This window comes from Chanos chanos, chromosome 4 (genome assembly GCF_902362185.1).
Source record: "Chanos chanos chromosome 4, fChaCha1.1, whole genome shotgun sequence".
Classification (NCBI taxonomy): Eukaryota; Metazoa; Chordata; class Actinopteri; order Gonorynchiformes; family Chanidae; genus Chanos; species Chanos chanos.
Window position 1 is genome coordinate 46,866,036 of NC_044498.1, and position 23,531 is coordinate 46,889,566.

The window sequence follows — 23,531 nt, forward strand, 5'->3', positions numbered from 1 at the left end:
AGAGAGCTATTTAATTCAGGCGAACGGATTCACAGCATAAGCCACGGTTCAATTTCAAGGAAACTGCTATTAAACCGGCCAGGCTTGGACGTGTTTGTGTGTGTTCAAAGAGTCTCGTGTGGTTTAGGTGTGTTGTGTACCTCTAGGTTCTGCGTGTGTACCTGTATGAGTGCGATCTAGGGTTACAGCTGCGTTACTAATGTTGCGTTCTGTAAGTATTACGGATTAAATGTTGCCTTGTCGTGTTTTCTGTCACTCCGGATGATACGTTTTGGCAGCGAAGCGGTATGCGTGTCTCCGTGTTGCTTCTGGGTGTATGAAGATGCATCTGTATACACCTTTGTGTCTCTGTCTCCAGTACCTTTTGGCTGCAGAGGAGAGGGTCTCTTTTCTGGCTACAGACATTGTGGAGCTTTCTTTGTGGGACTTGCGACTGCTGGTGCTGCCGTTGGCGATACATGACATGGAGTAGGCCTCGCGGAGTGGGGTCTGACCTGTAGGGGGCATCAGAGAGGAGCATTATTAGTTATGGGCTCCAAAAAACCCCTAAAAAAACAGGAGAGCGCTGCTGAGTGCAGGTCAATGATCAGTTAGTTTTTCAGATTATGTTGCTTAAAAAAAAAAAAAGAGAGAAAAAACAGGATGAGGCAAAGAATGCTGATCACAAATCAACAAGATCCAGCAGACTAAACACCCAATAATCAAAGGTCTATCCAAAAAAAGCAGGTAACTGCTTAATTTTGAGAACTTTACAATTTTGACGTACACAGTACCACCTACGGTATTTAATTTCTCATGAACATACACAACAACTTTGGTATATCTTGTCACATAAACAGAAAAATACAATCCTCAACCCAGAAATCTAAGAACAGCTACGTTAGCCGTGCCTTTTAATAGAGCCATTTGCCACGGAGAAGTGAACAAAGCCCTTTTTAACACCAATCCAACCTTTAGTCAATAGTGCCAAGTCTATTAAGGAATTACCATGTTATAAGAAAAGAGAACTTGTTAGGAGGAAGAGAAATGAGAATACACAGAACGAAAGAAAGAAAGAAAGAAAGAAAGAAAGAAAGAAGGGGGAAGGGGGAGGGGAGTGTGAAACAGGGAACAGGGTAAGCAGAGAGTAAAGGTAGGAGACAAAAGGCTGGATTAATAAGGGCAGTATACATGCTAACCCCCAATTCTCCCTCTTGCAGACATACAAATTGGATAGGAGGGCAGGAGATTAAACAGGACACATTTGTCTGATCTGATCTGATCTGACCCGACCTGATCTGTAGAGCTACCAACGGCTCCCAAACACACACACACACACTATAAAGAGAAAAAAAAAACTCTCTAAGAGGTCAGACCGGTAGTTCCACATCACGGCGTGTGGTGCTCACACATGATGGTATTGTAAGCCTATATAATGGAGCCACTACACGCAAAGTAGCTACAATTATCAAAATATTCACCCATGGCTATTCAAACGTGCGTATTTCACTTCGTTTGACCTTGTCTTTTCTAAGATGGGTGATTTCGAGCATGTGGTCTCTAACTATTTGAGCCTTAATCGGTCAGCTAGTGTTATTCCCTGCCTCCATAAATGTTTCTCGTGTCCAGAGGTGAGCAGTTTGAGTGGGATGCTCCGCGGTTCACTCTGTGGAGGGTATGAGCATTCTAAAGATTGGTTGGATTGCAGTGGTTTGCATCAGCCGGTCTATTTAAAACCATCTCTGGTCGGGCTTCGGAAAGGTCTAATATAATTGCTCGGCTTGATGTCAGGCAGTTCATTTGACTCTGTCGTGGGTTTCCATTGTACAGGCGCAGGTCAGGTTCATGTCTGTGTAACTCTGCCTGATGTCTTTGTGCTGGGAAGGTTTGATTAATTACCAGTTCCCCTAAGGCGCGTGTCTGTGTGAGTGTGTGTGTGCGCGTGTGTGTATGTATGTATGTGTATGTCCTCCCGCGGGGGTGTGTGTGTGTGTGTGTGTGTGTGTGTGTGTGTGTGTGTGTGTGGGGGGGGGGTGATCTGATGTCAGGACCACATGGCCCAGTTTCACGGTCCATTAGCCCGAGACACAAACACACACAGCATGTGTCTGTCCCCCTAAGACCCTAAACCCCCACACCCTTGTAACATACTCATCCTAAACATACCCCCACCCAAAACGAAACCTACAGATGGTGTATTGTTTTGCTAGACAAAATCTGAACTGTGTGTGTGTGTGTGTGTGTGTGTGCGTTGTCGTTTTTTTTTATCTAGTTGTTGTGATAGATTTCCATTAGCTCCATCAAATTTCAGGTTTTTTTGGACAATAGTAAGTTAGGACACTCTTATTACTGCCATCATGTCGTGTCAAAGTGTGGTTGTCAACGTTACTTTTTGTTTTGTGTCTGTGCTTTTTTTTGTCTCAATAAACAGGTGCCTGTTTGGATCACATTACTAGTACCAAAAAGACGTTGACAGATGTGCGTGTTGTCTGAGAAAAATATTCAGAATTTCTCTCAAGATAGTTTACGGTTGGATGCCTTTGGAATATCAGAGAAAGAAACCATGGGAGTCCTCCATTACACTAGTCCCATATTTCTTACACTTGAGGGTGTGTGTTTTTGGAGAGTCAGCCTATAGGGAGTGATCAACTCAACCTTCCAGATGCAAGGTGACCTCCTGAGAAACAATGTGAGTGTGTGTGTGAGTGTGTGTGTGTGTGTGTGAGTGTGAGTGTGTGTGTGTGTGAGTGTGAGTGTGAGTGTGTGTGTGTGTGTGTGTGTGTCTGCACAGTCTCACAGGAGATCCTCATGTAACCCCCAAAGCCCAGAGGAAACAAAGGAAATCTCTGCTTTCTATCCAAAACCTGTCCCTGGCTTCCTCTTTCTCAGTCCACAGACAAGCCCAGCCCAAGTTAATTGTACTCTGGTAAGACGCTAACAAACGCAGTTAGTACCGCTTTTTAAAACGGTCTCACACAAAAGTGCCACTCCTTCTCTAACAGACTCATATACAGTCAAAAACGAATGCAAAATAATATACAATAAAGACACAGAACTCGCTAACGCAATCATCTTCACATCCAGATATGCACCCACATTCTTCACAGCTGCTGATTTGGGAGAAATGAGATCTTTAGGAGAATGGATGAATGGAAAGAGTGACCATTAGGAAAACTGTTAGTCCAGGAGAAGGGTGAAGAAGAAGAAGAGGAGGAAAAGATTGAGGAATTGATTAAGAGTCAGGCTCGTAGTCCAAAAGGAGTAAGAGAGAGAGAGAGAGAGAGAGAAAGAAAAAAAAAAGACTTTACAGTGTACAGTGTAAGAAATGCCCCCCCCCCCCCCCTTTGGAGGTAGCGAGGAAGAATGTTCTAGAGAAAACTGGGATAAGACTGAGCTCAGATACAGTCGCCGTTGATTGGCTCAGATCACTGCATTGGCTACTGACTTCAGATGGAACTAAACACTCTAAGTCACTAGCATTCTAGCATTCAGGGCTACAAACGGTACTCATTCATAACCTCCAAGTTCTCTTTAGGATCGCTGAGATTGGCAGACCTGGGATGTCTGGTTGTTCCACTTCCCCTGCCGAATAGCGCATATAAGGCTAAATCCCAACTCCTTGGAGTCCTTACCACACAGTGGTAAAACAAAATGAAATCTTCTTCTTTTTTTTACTGTTTTGTCCATTGTATTCATCATTCATTGACTGCACAGTCTTTGTGCTTTGAGGTATAGCAGTGAAGTAGTTTTATTTTTGGCTTTGCATCAAATACTGGCACTAAACTTAGATCTTATGTTAAATTTACTTCCTCCTCTAGAGCACTGTGTCTGCAGGAGTGTGAACTCATTTGATCTCATTAATGAAGCGGATTTGCGATTTTTAAGACCCTCTGGATAAGCGCATTTGCTAATTGAATAACTGAAAATGTTTGCTGACTTAGAGAAAGTCTTGTTGGTTTTCATCTAGAACTTAACAGACCTCTGAATGGGATAAATGGTATTTTTAAAGAACTGTGAGGCCTGGGCTTAGGTTCCTTCTACTGATCATAATGAACCCATACTGAATGAGACAAAATGTTTAAAAACACACACACACACACACACACACACACACACACACACACACACACAAACATCACAGTTAGCCAAGTCACAGATGGGTGGGAGTCGTCACTGAAGCATGATTTCTAGAATAAAACTTGCCAGATTCTGAGGGAGGAACACACACGAGGACACAAAGATATTATACACAAAACACACTAACACACACACACACACACACACACACAAATACATTTTGAGAGAGGACACCGCACACAGTCCACAGGGAGGATGAAAGGATGCAAGAAATCCTCTCTCTTTTTATTTCTCTCATTCCTCCTTAAATGAACAATTCCAAACTCTTTTCTGTCTGCTGTTTCCAATCTCTAGTTAGTCAAACACGCAGAGCACTACATCGGAACATTCCAGACTTCTCTCTCTGAATGTGTATGCATGTCTGCGTGCTTGTGTGTGTGCGTGTGTATGTGTGTGTGTGTGTGTGTGCGTGCGTTTTTGTGTGTGTTTCATTGGGCATAGATCTACAGAGCACAGAAGCATGGAAGACATCCATGAATGTGCTCTGGTGCAGGGTGGTGTGTGAAAGCGGTTTGTTCGAGAGCCAGGCAGAGCGTGAATTTTCATGCTTCATTAAACGTGAAGAACCCAACACAAGTTCCAAAGTTAAGGAGAGGGAGAAGAAATGCAGAGCTTGTTTTTCAATACAATCAAAGCCACGTTAAACACGGTGGGGAAAAAAAAAACGCCAACATCTTGATCCAAAAGTACACAGCATTGTATTTGATGCAAATCTATCAACAGATTATTATATAGATAGATTTGCATCGAGGCCAAAAAGAGCACAAGTGTGCGCAAGCATAAACACACACAGACACACACGCACACACAGACACACAGACACACCCACACAAATGCAAAGTTGTGTTTCAAATGGAAATGCTGTATGCTAACGGTCAAAGCTGACTAGAAACAGGTCATGAATCCTTATCTGTATTTGCTCCTGTACATATATATATGCATTAGCAGACCATTGTATACCATATAGCAGGGACACACACCAACACACCAAGCATACCACATATATAACGCTTTAATCGCATTTATAAACAAAACACACACACACACACACACACACACACACACACATACACAAAACAATTATCCTAAAAAAACACCTACACTGTCAAAATTCAGTTCACCTCACCTACGACACACACTCTCATACCATTTCCGAACGCTCGCACGATCGCACCTAAACGGGCTCACACACACACGCACGGCCCTTGCCACTAACCTTTGGTGCTGTGTTGTTTGTGCGAGTCTTCGGACAGAGCGAGGCGTCTCAGCACGTCGGCCAGGGCGGCCTTCATCACCGTGATCTCATCCTCCTGCTGCTGGACCCTCAGCTCCAACGACGACAACCGGTCCTGCACGTCCGACACACTGGCCGCCGAGATGCTGTCATCTGAGACCCGCAGAGAGAGAGAGAGAGAGAGAGAGAGAGAGAGAGAGAGAAAATTCAGACGAATGCTCATATAATTTATCAAGCTCTACAGCAAACAAACAAACATCATTCTGTTATAATATACATGGCCGATATACATAAAAGTTACATATAAATTCTACCAAAAAAACCCCCCAAAACAAACTTGTTACGCTTTCTTTTGTTACTTTATCAATATTTGCACTGTGGTCAAACAATGCTAGAACCCCAGACAACTCCTTATATTCAAAAGTCTGATTCTTCTCAAGTGTAACGTCTGCTAAAAATACCAAACCCAAAGCCCAAACGACGGAGCAGTCGAGCTTCCGACATTGCGAAGACTGTACTGGAATAATACGTTTATTCAAGAGAACAGGCTTAAGTCCATTCAAGCTCTCGACAACGCATACGAAAAGAGGCTCACAGGGTTCTGGAGCATTAGCATTATTCAATATCACACAAAGACTTTGCAGTTCGCGCCGTGAGCCGCTGACTCGCATAGCGCTATGTTTTTTAGCTCAGCAAACTGTAATGAAATGCAAAGGATGGTATGTGAGCGGCTTTGCCAGGTTATTGGGGGGGGGGGGGGGGGTAGATTTCAGTAGTCTAGAGCTGCACGGGGCTGCCAGGCACTGCTGTGGGTTTTATTTCATATTGCTGGACTGTGTCTGGCTGACTTGGCAGCAGAAACAGAGAAGAGGCCCTTAGTTTTAGAGCTGTGGTTAGCTAGTTAAAGTGGTGCTGAATTCCCCCATTACCAAAACACACACACACGCATGCACACACACACGGACACACGCGTACATGCACACACGCGCGCACACACACACACACGCGCACACACACACACACACTTTACTTTCGTCCACACTCACATTCACAATTATGCTTATAGAGACAAGGACTCAGGTGCATGAAAGCACACACACAAAGACTTGGGCAATGAAACACACGCAGATACAGATATACCCACATAATCACGGCTCCACATGGTTTGCCCTTGCAGGCAAACTTCATATCGTTTTGCATTGGCTGCTGATTGTCAGATAAGTAAGTGCACTACAGGGGGGAGCAGAAATGTCCCCACAGTGTCTGTGTGATGTACACACTCAGACATCAGTTTGGAGAGTCAGCTATGGCACAAATCAACAAGTTGGCAGTGCCACTTTACATGTCCTGGATGACTGGACATAAGTCGGCCACAGTTGTATGGAGCCAAGGGGGATTACGACACACAACACACACACAATCATACACACACATGATTTTCAAGCACACTTTAAGTAAATACATCAGCACAAATCCGACAACTGAACAAAGAAACTCTTTAAAATCGTGCACTAAGTCCACTATTTGACCAGGCAAACGGGTCTGACAGAGATCCAAACCCCTTAACCCGCCTGTGCCGCTCGGGCCTGGGGAGGTTAGAATAGCTGCAATCATCAGTCAACCCCATCCTTCCTGCCGCAGCCAAGGAACGAAGACAAACACAGGCCCTTGGACAAACTGACACATTTTCTTGGTTGGGGGCAGAGGCAAGAGCCAAGCGTTCCAAAATCAATCACCGAAAACCGATCGGTGTGACTAATGCATTCCAGAGTCACCAACCAGCAATTTTACAGCTGGAAAAATAACAATTAACCAATACAAAGAACCGCTCAGTCGCAGCAGAGCAGAGCAAGTTCTATACCAGCAACTTCATTCTTTTAATCCAGACTAAAGAGGAGTGAAGCTACATGCTCAAGTTAGACACCGTGCATTTGAGAGACTGGACGATTCATTGTTTGTGTTAAATTAGGACAGGGGATACAAGTTGAGCACAGAGTAAAGGGTCAAAGAGATCTACCAGTGGCTAAGGCAAGCTGAGACAGGCCTACTCCACCGATAACAGAGTTAGTCCAAGCGCCCATGCATACCCCCCCCCCCCCCCACACGCACAAACACACGCACACACAGAGAAATGATAAGAAAGCACTGGAAACACCTTAAACTGGACACAAAGGACAAAGGAGCCTTGTCTCTGAACTCTCTTTGATAGCAATGTGCTTTTCAACAACCTCTTGCTCTCTCTCTCTCTCATATACACACCATAAATGAATTTATAGTCAATAGATTAGCCTTGACAATGAATAACTAGGACTTGGAAAGATCATAACAGGATATTAATTATGGGTACTGCCTTTCTTCCTTCCAGAAAAGTCTAGAAAAAAACACATAATATCATGCAGGGTTACAGCAGAATCTTTACTTTTTAGTTGGAAAACAGGGGAGTAAAAAAGTCAAACCCTGAACTTCTCATCAGAAAAGGAAAGTAGCTCTGCTGGGAATACAGGAAGGAACCTGCAAAAGAGAGGTCCAGCCGGTATTATTAAAAAAAAGGCCAATTTCTGGCCTCGAACATTCATTTTGCGCCCTGGCTAACAGTTTCCTCTCACGGTGTGGAGTTTCCCTAGAAGAAAGCTTATCTCCATTCCGTTTCAGCTCAAGGGCACTCTAGCATGAGCAGACCAAAATATACTAAAACTAAGTATTGGTCCAGTATCCCATTTAGACATGCCTATAAGGATACAGCCCCTGTGTGTGTGTGTGTGTGTGTGTGTGTGTGTGAGTGTGAGTGTGTGTGTGGTATGTAGGCGGTTGTGGGGCACTGATGTGTGTTGAAGGAGGATGGGACAGACAAAGACACCTCACCATTTTGACCAATGAACACTAGCAGAGTAAGAGGAAGGAAGACCTCTCCACTTGTCATATTTCACAACAGCCTGTCACATTCCAGGGCTTTCTCACTCACTCCTCTCTGCACACACACATACACATACACACAGACACACAGACACACACACACACTCACTCACCTATCTGAAGGCAAACACCCTCTTCCACAAAAAAACACTAAAGTGTATGCTCATAATCAACCTTTAAAAACACACAAACACACGTACACACACACAAACATAAGCAGACAAGTAAATGAACGCAAGCCTGCACGGACAGACACACACACACACACACACACACACACGCACGCACGCACACACACACGCACACACACACACACACACACACAAACAAACAAATCATCACCCGGACAAAACACAAACATATATTCTGATAAAGCATATACGCACGGTCACACACACACCCTGGCGAAAACACAGGCACACACAACGAGCATAGACATCAGTGGGTTTTTTTTTTCGTGGATGAGGGTTTTTTTTATTTCAGCGTGGATGGGCCGGTGGAGGAGAGTTCTCTGGCGCATGGCCATGTTACGTGCATACGGAAGACTTGTTTGTCATGAGCGTAATTTTGTCTGGAGGTACATAGAGGAAGTCCTCAGGGAATTACTGCAGATACACAGGACAGATAAGGCTTTCGTGAAAGACTGATGAAGTCACTCTCTACACACACACACACACACACTCACACGGCTTGTTACTGCATGCATAACAGGAATAGTATATGTTCAATGGTTAAAATAGGAATGTCACGGCCGTAATGAAAAGATTAATACTATCTCCACCTCGTCTGTACAGCAGACATATTAGTCTGCACGCTAACTAACACAGGTCAATTGTCTTTTAATGTACATTGTGGTTAAGATGAGGTCGGAGCCACAGATGAACTCCACCCAGAACAACATTCAGGAGCAGTTTGGACTCCCCACACCAAAAAAAAAAGCTCTTATTCTGGTCTCTTAGCAAGAAAAATAATCAAGTCTCTTTGTTGAGACATAGTCGTCATTAAAACACTCCGCAAACGAATAAAAAGGTGCAGAATCAAAGGGAGAGGGAGAGAGAGAAAGAGAGAGAGAGAGAGAGAGAAAGAGAGGTAGCACATGTCTGTACTGGTTCCACGTGTGTGATAGCTAGAGGAAGACTGGCTGTGCTGTTGTCTTGTGTGTGATGTAGAGAATGATGTGATATGGTCTCCGTATGGAGCTGTGTGGTAGGGGATGTGAAAGTGTGTGTCAGATGTTTTAAACTCTGGATGACATGAGTGATGAAATCTTTGATTTTTTGGCTTGTCACAGAGCTGTTGGTCACGCATCATCTCCTTCTTTTTTTTTTTTTTCTCTCTCCAGTAAAATTTAATAGCGCTGTGGTGGGGGGGGGGGGAAGCTGCTAACACACACACAAACACACACACACACACACATCTTTGTCCATTCGTTAAGTGTTAAGTGCAGAGGAGAGGCTTGTCCCGTCTGTCTACACTACATGGGCCCTGAAGGAGTCACATGACCTGTGTATGAGCTCACAGTACCAATGTGAACAAGGGGGAGTGGGACTGTGTGTATGTGTGTGTGTGTGTGAGAAAGAGTCAGAGAGAGAGAGAAAGAGAAAAAGTGAAAAGGTCTTTCGCTTGAGTCCTTGGGGAGCATTTCGCTAAGCTTTTGAGCAGTGAGTGTGTAACATTTTAATGACCATTAAACAGTGTGGCAGTGTGCCTTTGTGCAGACACATGGTCGTTCGAGCACGTTTGATTCAAACATTTTTACACTACATAAAACAGAGAGCGCGGAGCAGAATGCGGCGCGGTTTAAAATGGGGAGGAGTAACTTTTGGGGAACGGCCGCGTAAGATACGTTAATGTAGCGTATTGCTGTATAGAGTTAATTAGAGTATTACCGAGCATGAAAACATACATTGTGAAGGGGACACAAGATTGGACTTGCATCACTGCGTGAGACGTGAGCTCACGTCGAATGTGATATCACTTATGTATTATCTCTCAAGTATTTAAAACAACACAAACGGATGCGTCAGCCATGCTAAACCATTCGTAGAAAAAGAAAACACCTCTATCCCATTAAAAAAAAAAAAAGTTTCTTCACTCCTCTCGTTCTGAGCCATCTGCCAAACACTTCAACATTTCCTAGCAGACGGGCCCATATGGAGATACTGCAAAGATGAATGGATTTTTGATAAACCAATGTACACATGATATGAAAAAAAAAAGAAGAAAAAATCCATGATTGGAACAGTTAACAGCATCTCCCCTCCGAGAGTCAGTATTCTGTGAAATGTCAAAAGCACAAACTAGGACATATGTTTGTACGACAATTACAGGACTGCCCCATATGGGTATTACGCGGTCACAGGTAGCGTCCCAGACTCCTGGTTACTGATTAAAGTAACGAGCTGAAAGTGCTAGCCTCCGAGTGTCCATTACATGTGAATGAATGGTACATTTCATCCGTGGAGCAGCAGTCATGCGTTTAGCCTGTTTCAGACTCTTTTTACTCCGGCTGACTGCATGACAGCCCGTGGCCGGGATGAGCCCCTGGATAATAAGGTCAATCAGTCAAGTCCTCATTGGCCAGGTCAAACCAGGGCCAAAAAAAAAAAAAAAAAAGAAAGAGAGAAGAAAAAAAAAAAAAACAAGTATTGATATAACGGGTGCCCCCCCCCCCTTATTGCCTTGGTTTTGTCCCAATGTTTTCTCTTTCATTTCACTTCTTGTATTTTTGCATTCATGAAAATGAAAGTGTGTGAATGACGGGAAAGCAAGACTGTAGAAGATTTGCATGCTAATGTGATTTGGTGTCTCAGGAGAGTTTTGTCTGTGAGCTTGAGGATATAGACACGCAGACGCGAACACACACATATACACACACACACACACACACACACACACACACAAACACAAACACACACACTCAGACACACATACACAGAGGAAGCAGACTCCAGACAGCGGCTCTGGAGAGGATCTGCCTGGTTGTGCCTTTGGCCGAGTGTATCAGCCTGCATTAGAAACAACGAGACAGGATATGCAGACACAGGACAATTACAGAAGCACCAAACACAGCACACATGAAAGCCTGAATTTGCATACAGAGAGTGGAGCATAACTAGCCCTGAAAATCTTCTCTCCAAAGACAACTTTTAACCCAAGGATAAAAGACCTTTGTCTGAATTTTCCATTTAATTCAAAAGGTATTGCAAGGTTTTATTCAAAAGAATTTTAATTAAACAGAACATCTGAAATGTGACAATGTTTCATATGTAATGTTTCTATTCATGTTATTACCAAAACAAAAAACACAGCTTTCATTCAAGTAATCACTAATCTGTTTGTCAGTTAAATCGATGTAGATGAATTAAGTCACTGTTTCAAGAATGAAATTCAACCTGTTCAATGCTCATAGATACAAAGGAGCACAATGAAGGGGGGGGGGAGTAAAAACAGTGTAAAGGCGAGAGATTAAAAGGCACAGACAACACCTGGTTAATAATTTATTATATTACCCTGGGTACAGTGCACACACGCGTCCAACACAGACATCCAAATTACACACATGTGCACGCACACACGGCTCTCATCACTTGGCCTTCTATCTGAGATCGGACGGTGAAAAGTGAAGCAGAGTAAAGCATAAGTTTTGACATAAGTTTTCATCACCTTTCTGTCATATCTCTCTCTCTCTCTCTCTCTCTCTGCGTTTCACCCTCACCGACAACTGATATTTGAAGATAGCCGAAGTGACGGGGAAAAAAACGCTGAGTTACGATTTCTCTCAATGTTTGGTAACCTGCGGCACATTTCATCAACAAGGCATAAAGCAGGTCTTTCGCAAAAATGCGTATTCCCTAAACCAACTTGTGGTATGAATTTCACGCTGGATGTACCAACTGTGCGTCGCTACAAAAACCAATCTTACGCCGCGTTGGCCTAATCAGCCCAAGGGAATGAAGAGCTGTGTTTGATTATGCGTCTTTGTGTACTACACACCGTGAGAGTATATATTCGTCGTTATTCTTCAGAAACGGAATGGCGTGTCAGTTTGAAAGTGTGTTTAATTATGGTTATTGCGACAGTGTGTGAATGTGTTTGTGTGTGACTCCTAGTATGTATGGATACATTGTGTGATAATCGGCGTACAGCGGGTTTAGGATTCCTTCTTGCTGCATGCAGTGGCTTTAAATTGTTTTATGCATGCGGCGACATGTTTGTTTAAAGACATTACCCTGCACTGCTGCGCCAAGTATGCGTGTGTAGCACGCTGCCGAGAGAGAGAGAGAGGGAGAGAGAGGGAGAGAGTGACGCAGCAGCAAGTCTATGATGGATGAACTCGGATTAACAGGGACGAGGCTAGCGCTAACGCGCTGGTACAATCATTCACAACTCTATCATACTGCCCTGAGTAAGACATATTGTACGACTCTATCATATTGCAATGTGTGAGTTATACTGTAGACCTCTTTTATACTGCCCTGCGACAGTTAAATGTGAATCTGTGTTTACACTTTAGAGCGATCTTGTTGCTCCATACATATCACAAAGTATGTTCCATTTACATCAGCACTGACATTTCATTACTCCATAACTTCATAACTTAATGTTCCTTTACAATAGTTACACTGCATAACTCTAATCACCCACATCTGTCAGCATCTTCATAATTTTGTAATTTTTGGAGTTCCCCAAAGCTTTTACCAATATATGATAGTGTCGAAAACTTGTGTTGTATAACCGAGCACAGCAGCATATATATTGAGCGAACTGGCTAAAACCTTTACTTAAAGATAGCGTATCTTTACATAAATGAACTAGTTGAATAGTTGAAAACACACACACACACACACACACACACACACGCGCGCGCGCGAGTCGGTGCATCTGCCAAACTTCTCTTTGAGAGAGGGGATTCTGTTGTCACTTCGCCTAAAAAGCAACACTTCAGGGTAATTATACTCTCCCAAGTTGCACAGAATTCTTCTGTATCAAGACTTGTATCAACACAACAAAGAGGGAGAGAGAGAGAGCGAGAGAGAGAGAGACTGTATCTGAGTGTGAGCGTGTGTGTGTGTGTGTGAGAGAGAGAGAGAGACAGACTGCGTGTGTGTGTGTGTGAGAGAGAGAGAGACAGACTGCGTGTGTGTGTGTGTGTGTGAGAGAGAGAGAGAGACAGACTGCGTGTGTGTGTGTGTGTGTGTGAGAGAGAGAGAGACAGACTGCGTGTGTGTGAGAGAGAGAGAGACAGACTGCGTGTGTGTGTGTGTGTGAGAGAGAGAGACAGACTGCGTGTGTGTGTGTGTGATTGAGTGTGTGCATGTGTGTGTGTTTGAGAGAGAGAGACAGACTGCGTGTGTGTGTGTGTGATTGAGTGTGTGCATGTGTGTGTGTTTGAGAGAGAGAGAGAGAGAGAGATGAGAAAGATACAGTGATGAAAGCGTTGAGTGTGAGACCTAAGTCAGGAATTAGTGAGAAAAAGAAAGACAAACTCAAAGACCAAATATCCTGAACGCTGTTGTAAGTTGTTTTATCTCTCCTCTACTTCTTCTGCAACATAGCGCTTGCTGTGTTTGTCACCCAGCTGTTTTTGATTATCTTTAATTTAGAGAAGAGAGGTGGATGAGACCATGGAGGAGGGGTGTGAAAGGGGGAGAGAGAGAGAGAGAGAGCAAGAGAGAAACACATCAGATACTGAAGATAGGAACACTGTCAAATCAGTGATAAGCAGCAGCACACATACAACATGCAAAAACAGCATTACTGTATTGTCCACAAACAAAAATTCATACGCTCTCTCTCTCCCTCTCTCTTACACACACACACAAATGCACATGTATAATAATAATAAAAAGAAGAAGAAGAAGAAGAAAAAAAAAAACATTTGTTTGACTATGACCTCAAATGTCCTACACATAAACGGCATCAAGACAACAAATCAAACGTTAGCAGAGTAAACAAACTGTGAGCCAGTGCTCATATTCCATGAGCAAATATACATAAACACACAGAAATAGTGCGCTAGTTACTCATTGAACCTTGAGCTGGATATGGTTTATTACAAAGACAGGAAGTAACACCCTAGCTGGCAAAAGGACTCGGTCCACGAGAGGTCATGAATTCACCAGGCTAACCTTGTCAGCGAAAGAGAGAGAGAGAGAGAGAGAAAAAAAGAGAGAGAGAGAGAGAGAGAGCATGTGTGTATCTGTGGGTATAACATCCAGCCAGACAGCAGGGCCTGCAAACAGCTCCCCCCCCCCCTTTACACACACATATACAAACAACACTCATAAACCCAGTCTCACGGGATCCTTAAGGCGAGCTCACAATGAATGAGATGCCACAAACAGCAGAATGGCGATAGAGGAACACACGTGGCTTCCCTATAAACCCACAACACACACGACCACACACATTTTTACAGACACACGCACGCGCACACACACACACACACACGTACCCTAATACAGAATGCGCACAACTGGCAGCGGAAAGAAACCTACCCTCATGCGAAAGCCAGTTCATCCGAACCCTGAAAAACAATTCCAGCACACACCCACATCCACCCACACACAATCATTAGCAAATACACTCTAAAGTCCTCTTTCTGTCCGACAGTCACCGCGTGCTCTCTTATTACTACACACCGATTCTGACTTAGACATTTTAGAACCTGCTCAACTTCCTCTGTGTGCAACGTGCAATCTGCAAAGGGGGAACCCCCCCCCCCCCCAGAAAGATGTGCACGATGTCAAATAAGCTCCATATACACATAAACATGTGTACGTAGTGGCACAAAGACCGACAGACAGACACACATACACACACACAGACAGAGGAGTTCCTCCTACTACATTACCGGTGCAGTGGTTGGTGAGTGGAGGTGCAGCGGAGGCGGCTACACCCGTTGAGTTGTCCTCCATTCTCTTCACGCTGTGTGGTGCGGTGTGTGTGTGTGTGTGTGTAATCCTCACTGCTGCACCTCTTAATCTAGGAGTTTGTGAGCGCGTGTGAATGCCTGACTGCTGCGTGTGCTGTCTCAGGAAGCTCTCTCAACTCTTTCTCTCTCTCTCTCTCTCTTTTTTTTTCTCCTTCTCTTGCAAAACCCTACGCTCCTTTCTTTCTTCTCTCTCTCTCTCTCTGCCTTTCACCTTCAGGCTTCTTCTTCTCGCTCCTGCTGTCTGCAGTTTCTTTCTCTTTCCTTTCCTCACTCTCTCTCTCTGGGTCACACAAACTTGCCCGCTAACACAAAGCCCAGAGCGAGTGAGTGAGCAAGCGAGCGAGCAAGCAAGTGAGAGTGAGGGAGACCAAAGGAGGAGGAGATAAAGGTTAAAAAAAGAAAATCTTGGCTGGCTCAGGGAGTGGCTAAAACTCTCCCACTCGCAGATCTTTAACCTCTGCTGTTCCAATAATGTGTCACATATACATATACAAACGCTGCAATGATCATTTTACTCTAGTCAAGAGGGAGAGAGGAAGAAAAGACAGTGGAGATTATGTGGAGGTGTCACCACCACCACCCCCACCCCCCCACCCCTCCAAAACACACACACACACACACACACACACACACACACACGCACACACACACAGTTTATTTTAAAAAGTAGACAAAGTGCCATGCTTTCAAAAAAAAAAAAATTCAGTTGTTCTTCAAAATCAACACCATGACATCATCAAAAGCTGTGTAAACATCGTAGGTCTTTACCGCCCATTCATTAGATTGTTTTGTTTAAAACTAATACACAAAGATTACTTCTCTCAAAACTACAGTGGAACTGGAACAACATTGTGCATTAGTCTAACGTTTCTGGGTTTTTTTTTCCTTACGACTTCATCAGATAAGAAGCTGAATGGAACGTTGGTTATGAATGAAGCTTTATCCGTTAGATTCTAGGCACATGATTCTGGAGTTAAAATCAGGAGTTACGATTAGCTAAACCAGCGGGCATCTGAAAAAAAAAAAAATTGGAAGATGCTATCGTACTTACCCGTATGAGACCTATCGCTTGATTTGTATTCAAACTTTAATACATTTTATATTTGAAGTTTAAAGTAAACAAAAATGCATGGGTGTAATGGTATCCTAAAGTCAAGGTTCTGTGCGTACCGAGGGTTTGGGGTCACGGTTCAGTGCCAGGGGGGGGAAAATGGAAGTAAAAAACTTGCTGTCAGACAAAGACTGCCCGCTTTTTCCAATTATGCGCTGGAGTAAGAAGTTTGAAATAACGTGCATTACGCACCTTGCTTCAGTTTGTTAAACGAACTACAGTACCCCTGTCAGAGACAAGAAAGTCCGCAATCCGTCGTATGCAACCGTTCATGTGAAAATTATATCAAGACAGGTGAGTAGTTTCATGAAATTCATTAACCCTTTCCCGGTGGAGAAATGGTCGGTTTGAAGCGTTTAACAACGGGTTCGGTACGTACACACGCAACATAGCGTTACTCCCCTTCTAATGTGATTATTTAATTGTAAATTGCATTCCACTGCAACTGCACTGATCATGCATTGTAGTCTGAGTTTATTGTCAGAAAACTGTTTGTCCCTCACTAGCATTCTACACACATATTTTTCTCAAATCATCGTCCTTTAATCTAATCACCAGCACCGGGCCTGAAGAAGATACCCTCTGTTCATCTCATGACTCACACAGCGCAGCCAGCGCGCGATTTTTTTTGTTTTATTTTTTTTTTTTTTGTATATGTGTACACTTCTATGTCTACAGTTTAGAACTGCAAATTATTGCGAGTGGATATATGCGTGTGCGCTCACATAACTAAGAGAGTATATGTGTTTGTGCGTGTACTCTGGCGTCTCAGTATACGGTTTAAAAACTTAGCCCTGTGCCTTAGTGGGACCCGGTTCAAAAACAACAGTGACGCTTATTAATCTGAGACCTGAAAAGCAAGAGAGAGCTTTGGAGAAGAACGGTGCTTAAAAACAGAACTTTTCATTATCCCACGTCTGTAAAGGGGCCAGCCTGTCGCTGTACAGAGCTATAAAACAGCAGAGAAAGAGAGAGAGAGAAAAAAGAAAGAGAGAGAGAGAGATGGTGCATTCTTCTAGTGTTGGCTGCTGCCAACTTGGAAGGAGAAATGAAATCAAAAAGTGACCGCTGAGAAGCCTGGAAGAAAGGGGGGGGGGGGGGGCAGGGAGGAGCAAGCGAGAGAGAACGACCAACCAGGAAATGTTACAGCATGTACAACCATACCAAGTGCCCTAAAATCACAGGAGACAGGGGAGGATTTCCAATACCTACAGGAATAAGTTTACCTCATGTTTTGTTCTGAGATCAGTTCGACTTTTTGTCTTTCAGTGGTAGAGGTCTTAAATCAGCATTCACAGGTAATCCATTTTTCATACAGGACTGTGATGTGAAGAAATAACTTATCAAAAAAAAAAAAAAAAGGAATTGTTCACAAACTTACACAAATTATATGTACCTGACATTTGATTGTATATTCCTTCCAATCACAGTTACCATCATAGATGATGGTACCTGATTATCATCCCTGTTAAATATGATGAAAAACGGTCAACCTCAGGTTATTAAACGTTATTGTGACCACATGAGGAGAAATGCCTACAAAGTAGGTCGGTGAGAAGACATATCGTGCAAAGCGACCACTTCAGTCCTCCGCTCTTTTATCTCAGTTTCACAGGAATTACTGGTAAGGTTACACACACACACACACACACACACACACACACACAGACTCTGATCCACATGCAACCCTTTTCTCTCCCTTTACAAGGTGGCACAAAAATGTACAAATTTGTAATTGAAGGAGACAGGAGAAAAGAGAATAGGAGAAACATAAGTCAACCACTGAAGACACTCCACCAAATGAGCCGGTGAGAAGCATCTCGACTCATCCAAATCAGCTAAGCTGTGTGCAAAAAAGAGGCTGCTAGCAGTGGCGCCGTTGTGCACAGACAGCGAACACACGCATCAGTCCAGTGTGTGACGACTTAGACAAACGTGTGAACACACACATGCAGCTACAAAGAGAGAAAAATGGCGTATGGCCGTGATACACACCGAGGCTTGTGGGTGTGTGGGCAGATCAGGTTGGATATTTCTGTCTCTGCTCTGTCTTACTTATTAGAAAATAACTCCTATCCTGTTTGATTCACTGAATTATTTACTTAACTTTTATTTAACCAGGAAATGCGTTGAGAACTGATTTTCATCGTCAAGGAAACCCTCATAGCCGGCCCTGCGTGGTAAATTTGCTCTCTAGCACACTGACGTCAAACACACTTTGATGATAAGTTCAGGTAACACAATTGTTTTTTTGGGAGGGGGGGCTTTTTCCCCCCTGTACTGGGCCAAAAGTGTTTGAGTGTCATTGAAACGCATTCTCAGCACATTCTCAAATCCTGTTGTGTTAGTGATCGAAAACTGCTTCTACTGTGCGTTTTGTTTGTTTGTTTTGTCTTTTGTTTTAATTCATCAGAGCACCATAACAGAGTGAGTCATTTCCCTTGTGTCTTTGTTTTCTACAATATGGAGTCTGTTTCTGTGTACAATGAAGAGCATGCTAAGTGAACGACCCATTAATGTATGGTCATGTTAAATGTCGGCGTATAAGTTACTGAACTCTCTTTTAACGCAGGAACTGAAAAACGCTCGCATGAGGAAGAAGAGACTACAGATAATAGCTCTAATTATCTTAATAACAGTCACTTGTGTAGCCTGGTGAGTTGGGTCAAATAGGCTTTATTTGTCTGTGTGTGTGTGTGTTCTTTTTCAAATGGGAGAGTGATCCCCTGAGGCAATCTTAGAGAAGGTAGCTGGGTTCTATCTAAGTGAGCGTGGGTGTGTGTCATTGCTGTTTGAAATGTAACACATATGAAAGTAAATACAATGTCAAGCAGACAAAGAATACGTATAAATGTACGCAAGTGATATAATGCCGCGCTCAGTGACTGCAATCATCTTTCCTTCCATTCTGTGTGGTGAGCAAATCATACACGCGTAGAAATAATTGTTTCTGTAAAACGTACTGGATTTAATTTGAAGGCTGAAAATTCTTTTTCCAGAAATGACTGAACAAAGAAATTGCTGAGGTACAAGCCTTTACACGCTCTTTCACACACGCAAATAAAATCATGCACATGTGCGACACAGCCGCACACACGGCCAATAAACATGTTTGCAACATGCACACATAAACGAAACATACCCCTATACAAACAGGTACATACAAAGATGCACATTCACACTAAAAACAAGAGTGAGCGTTCTCACACAGGCCCTGGAATGCACCCATCCTGCAGAGAACAAAAAAAACAAAACAAAACGTAACATAACATAACAAAAAATAAATAAATAAATAACACTCCTCACAATGCTCTGGTCCAAACCAGAGGCATGCGCCACACCCCTGCTCCCAGCCAGCCTGCCTGCTTTAAGGGAGGGGTGGGGGAGGGGGAGGGTGGTTACCCGGCCTGGCTGGAGGGCAGGACCTGGACACAGTCATCTCGAGAAAGGAAACCAAGAGCTGTCAGCATCCTTCAGAGACAGAGAGAGCACACAGGCGAGAGAGAGAGAGAGAGAGAGAAAGAAAGAAAGAAAGAAAGAAACGACTCTGGCTTTAAAATAGTGCTGACAGGAAGACGTAGAACGTCAGGCAGGAAAGAGCTGCATAGTTCAACGCTCACTCTGCCCACCTCTGAGACTACAGATTTGGGGATTAGCACGAATGCTCCAACATCTTCCCCGAAACCCCGTCATCAGACACACACACTGGCGTGTGTGTGTCCCCACCGCAAAACCAAATCCACCCTGTGGTCGGATTTCTTCACGTCTCAGCTATTAGGCCTGGTTCACGAAATGTAGGGCAAGAGGTCACGAAAGGGTTTGTCTCTCCTTTCTTTCTCTCTCTCTCTCTTTTTTTTTATTAGAACTCAAATAACCTGACGCCTATTTCAAGGGCAGGTTAAAAGAGGTCGGAATGAACTAGGTGAGCCCTGAAGACTTAAAAACCGTAACTGATGAAATGCAAAAATATTTCCACACAAACCTATCAGTTCAGCTGCATTCAACTTCCAGACACTTGAACTAGAGTTGGTCACATCATGCCCATTTTCAAGGTCGTAAAATGACAAATTTCAGTTACTGCAGCCCCTGGCCATCCTTCCAGACACTCAGTGATTGGGTGCAGACAGTGGGGTAGAGAACAGCCCCCCGTAACTGGAAATGACCCACAGAAGCACAGATTAAACTGGTCTGAACATGCTGGAAGGATTTGGACCAGCTGTGTCAAATGCACTGAGGTCAGGAATAGGCATGAAAAATGCTGAGAGAAAAGAAAACATTTTATTGTTATTTTCGCAACCTTTTGTGAAGAAAAGATTTTAGCCATTAAGCCAAATTGGTTTTGGGGAAAAAAAAAAAATCTATATCTATATATATATGTGTGTGTGTATGTATATATATATATATATACACACACACATACATACACACATATACATATATACACACACACACACATTCAATGATCAGCATTTCTTTTATCAACCCTTTAAAAACAACTTTTTGATTCATATTTTTGTTTACCGCAGTGGCAGTTTGAGTGTTTTGCGCAATGCTTTTTTTTTCCATTTTCAATGCCCCACTCTCTAAATGATCTTTTCATTTACTTCTTTATATTTTTCTCATCTTTCGCCCTCTCCTCTCTGCTCTGTCTTTCACCAGTTTTCTTCCCCTTCTTCTTCTTCTTCTGTTTTCTTCACATACGTCCTCGTGACTAATGGTTTTTTGACGTGGCTTGCTCAGGCATGTGTGAGGTGTAGAGTAAAATGTGCTAATCTGTCTCGCTGACATGTCATTAAAAGAGCAAATAGCTGCCAATGCCACTCTGAGGAGTTACCCAACAGCTCTTTGGCAATGCCAGTTCGTGCTAGCTGCACGGACGCGCGGCTACGCTAAGCCTGGACTGAGTGTCTCTCTGCAGAGCTGCATTTGGCAATGATCGCTCGTCTCTCTCCCCTGCGTCATCAAAACAACTGTGGAAAGTCTGGCTTTGTAGCCCTGCACTCACATACCCCCTACCAAAAGAGAATAGTCAACGGGCTGAGTACGCGTGGAAGGGTGTGTGTGTGTGTGTACGTGTGTGTGTCTGAAGAGAATGAAAAACGTCAGTAGACATAAATGAGGCGGGAAATTATATAAAGACAAGCAGATGAATGAAATGCAAGTACGCAAATGTGAAAACTGCATTGAAGTTAAAACGACCGTAACTGCATCATAAACATTATATTCACATACAACTTATATAAGGTTATTTATTCTATTACATTGCTGGAGCTCCGTTGGTGTTTAATTATTCGAATGTAAGCATTTCAAGCGGAACTTGTTGTAGTAGTCGCTGAACGCTTCGCGGAAACATCATTATTTCAAACCGTTATGCTTTGTTAAGTTTATAAGGAAGCAAGATAGACAAAGGAAACACTGGGAAAACACTTACACACCACACACTCTGACACGCACACACACGCACATCGAGGGTAAGACAAGATATTTAGAAATGGTGCGTCCCAAGGTGATCGTGAGGACACTAAAAGTCGTGCTAGCTTCCCCGCCGCTGGAAAAGAACTGACAAACAGCTTAAAAGCAAAGACAGACAGAAACGGAGGCATGTGCACCAAAAACCACAGAGAAATGAGTATGATGGTGTGAAACATGTGTGGCGGGCCCCAGTCACACGCGAACAACAGACAACCGCACACGGCAGGTTTCCCTCAACGACAGAGATCTGCAGTGACCTTTTTAGCTGTGATGTCACTGAATGCGAGTGGGCGTGCCAAAGTCAAACTCGTCAATTAAGAAGACACCAAACGGCCATGAACATGTTTTACTTTCGACATCTTCATGACGTCATCGCTCGTACTGACCATTAAAATTCAGACAGATAAACGCCGCCACCCCGCTCTCTGGGCCGCAAAGAGGAAGTTGACAAAGACACAGTCTGACAGCTTAGAAACCAGCTCAGTAAAGCCAGACATGTATTACCACCTGCTTCCTATGTCTCTGGACCATTAACCAACACGTGAAGAAAGGGACTTATGCATGTTGAAACGAGAATACTGAAGAGTAAACAGAATGCTGTTAAAGGCAAGTGGAGGAAAAAAAAGCCTCAAACATAACATTACTTTTCATATCTATCCATCCATTCATCCATCCATCCTACTCAGAATGCTTCGATGACAATGCAGGGCGGCACGGTGGCGCCTCACAGCCAGGGGGTCTCGGGTTCGATTCCCGGCCCGGGCGGCCTGGGGCCCCTCCCGTGCGGAGTTTGCGTGTTCTCCCCGTGTCTGCGTGGGTTTCCTCCTGGAACTCCGGTTTCCTCCCGCAGTCCAAAGACATGCAGGTTGGGCGAATTGGAGACGCTAACATGCCCCTAGGTATGAATGTGTGTGTGTGAGTGTGTTTGTCTGTGTGTCTGCCCTGTGATGGACCGGCGACCTGTCCAGGATGTTTCCCCGCCTTTCGCCCTATGAGCCGTGGGATAGGCTCCAGCACCCCCCCGCGACCTTAATTAGGATAAGCGGCTTAGATAGTGAGGGAGAGCTAGAGTGAGTGATAATACACTCATTCTCATTCAGTGCATAGAGAAACGTCGGTAGGTGTTTATCTATAATATAATTGTTTATATAATTGTTTTGTGTGTGTGTGTGTGATATTGAGACTGTATGCACAAAAGGCTAACAACAAACGTGACATACTGCACCGAACATAGGTGAACACTCACAATAAACCAAACTGTATTGTTGGCTAAACCCTTGGGCATATCTGTCTACAACAGAGATATAATAAAAGTTAGCCTGTATACCTGACAGGACTTTTGAAGTTTTTGGAGCCAAGTCCTCCTGCATTCCCCTGTGTAGTACCCCAGCAGATGGGCGGGTGGGGGGGGGGGGCGCCCACAACTGTACGCCCTTGGCAATATCACCCACATTCCTAGCATCCCTGTTTCCAATTAGCCTGGCACAAAGCCGCCCGGCTCAAGGGGCGACCGGACCCCAGCGGAAACTCTGCTGCGACGCAGCTAGCAACGTCTGCAAACCTGGGTAAACTTTACACGAATGTTAATATTTTGGGACATTCCCCATTGCCAACTGATGGGCAAAAATGCATCACTGGGCTACTCGCAGTCTTAAATTAAGTCATCCCGGTATGACAGTGAGACAAGATAAAAGCACTGTATAAACCGCACACGACCGCTGAATAGATTCGATTCAGTTATCCTACGC

At 43.8% G+C, this 23,531-nt stretch overlaps 1 protein-coding gene across 2 annotated transcripts in view; it reads right to left on the minus strand.

The window, feature by feature from the left end:
• Positions 1–15,511, minus strand: part of eml4 (EMAP like 4) — a 38,602-nt gene extending 23,091 nt beyond the window's left edge. The window contains exons 1-3 of one of the 2 annotated variants that reach the window (XM_030770416.1): positions 15,120–15,511; positions 5,333–5,503; positions 362–494 (exon numbers count right to left, since the gene is read on the minus strand). In XM_030770416.1, coding sequence (XP_030626276.1) covers positions 362–494; positions 5,333–5,503; positions 15,120–15,183 — 368 coding nt within the window. In that variant the 5' untranslated portion in view covers positions 15,184–15,511. Of the gene's footprint in view, positions 1–361; positions 508–5,332; positions 5,504–15,119 lie in introns of those variants that run through there. The other variant, XM_030770417.1, reaches the window with a different exon arrangement.
• Between the last annotated feature and the right edge of the window lie 8,020 nt (positions 15,512–23,531).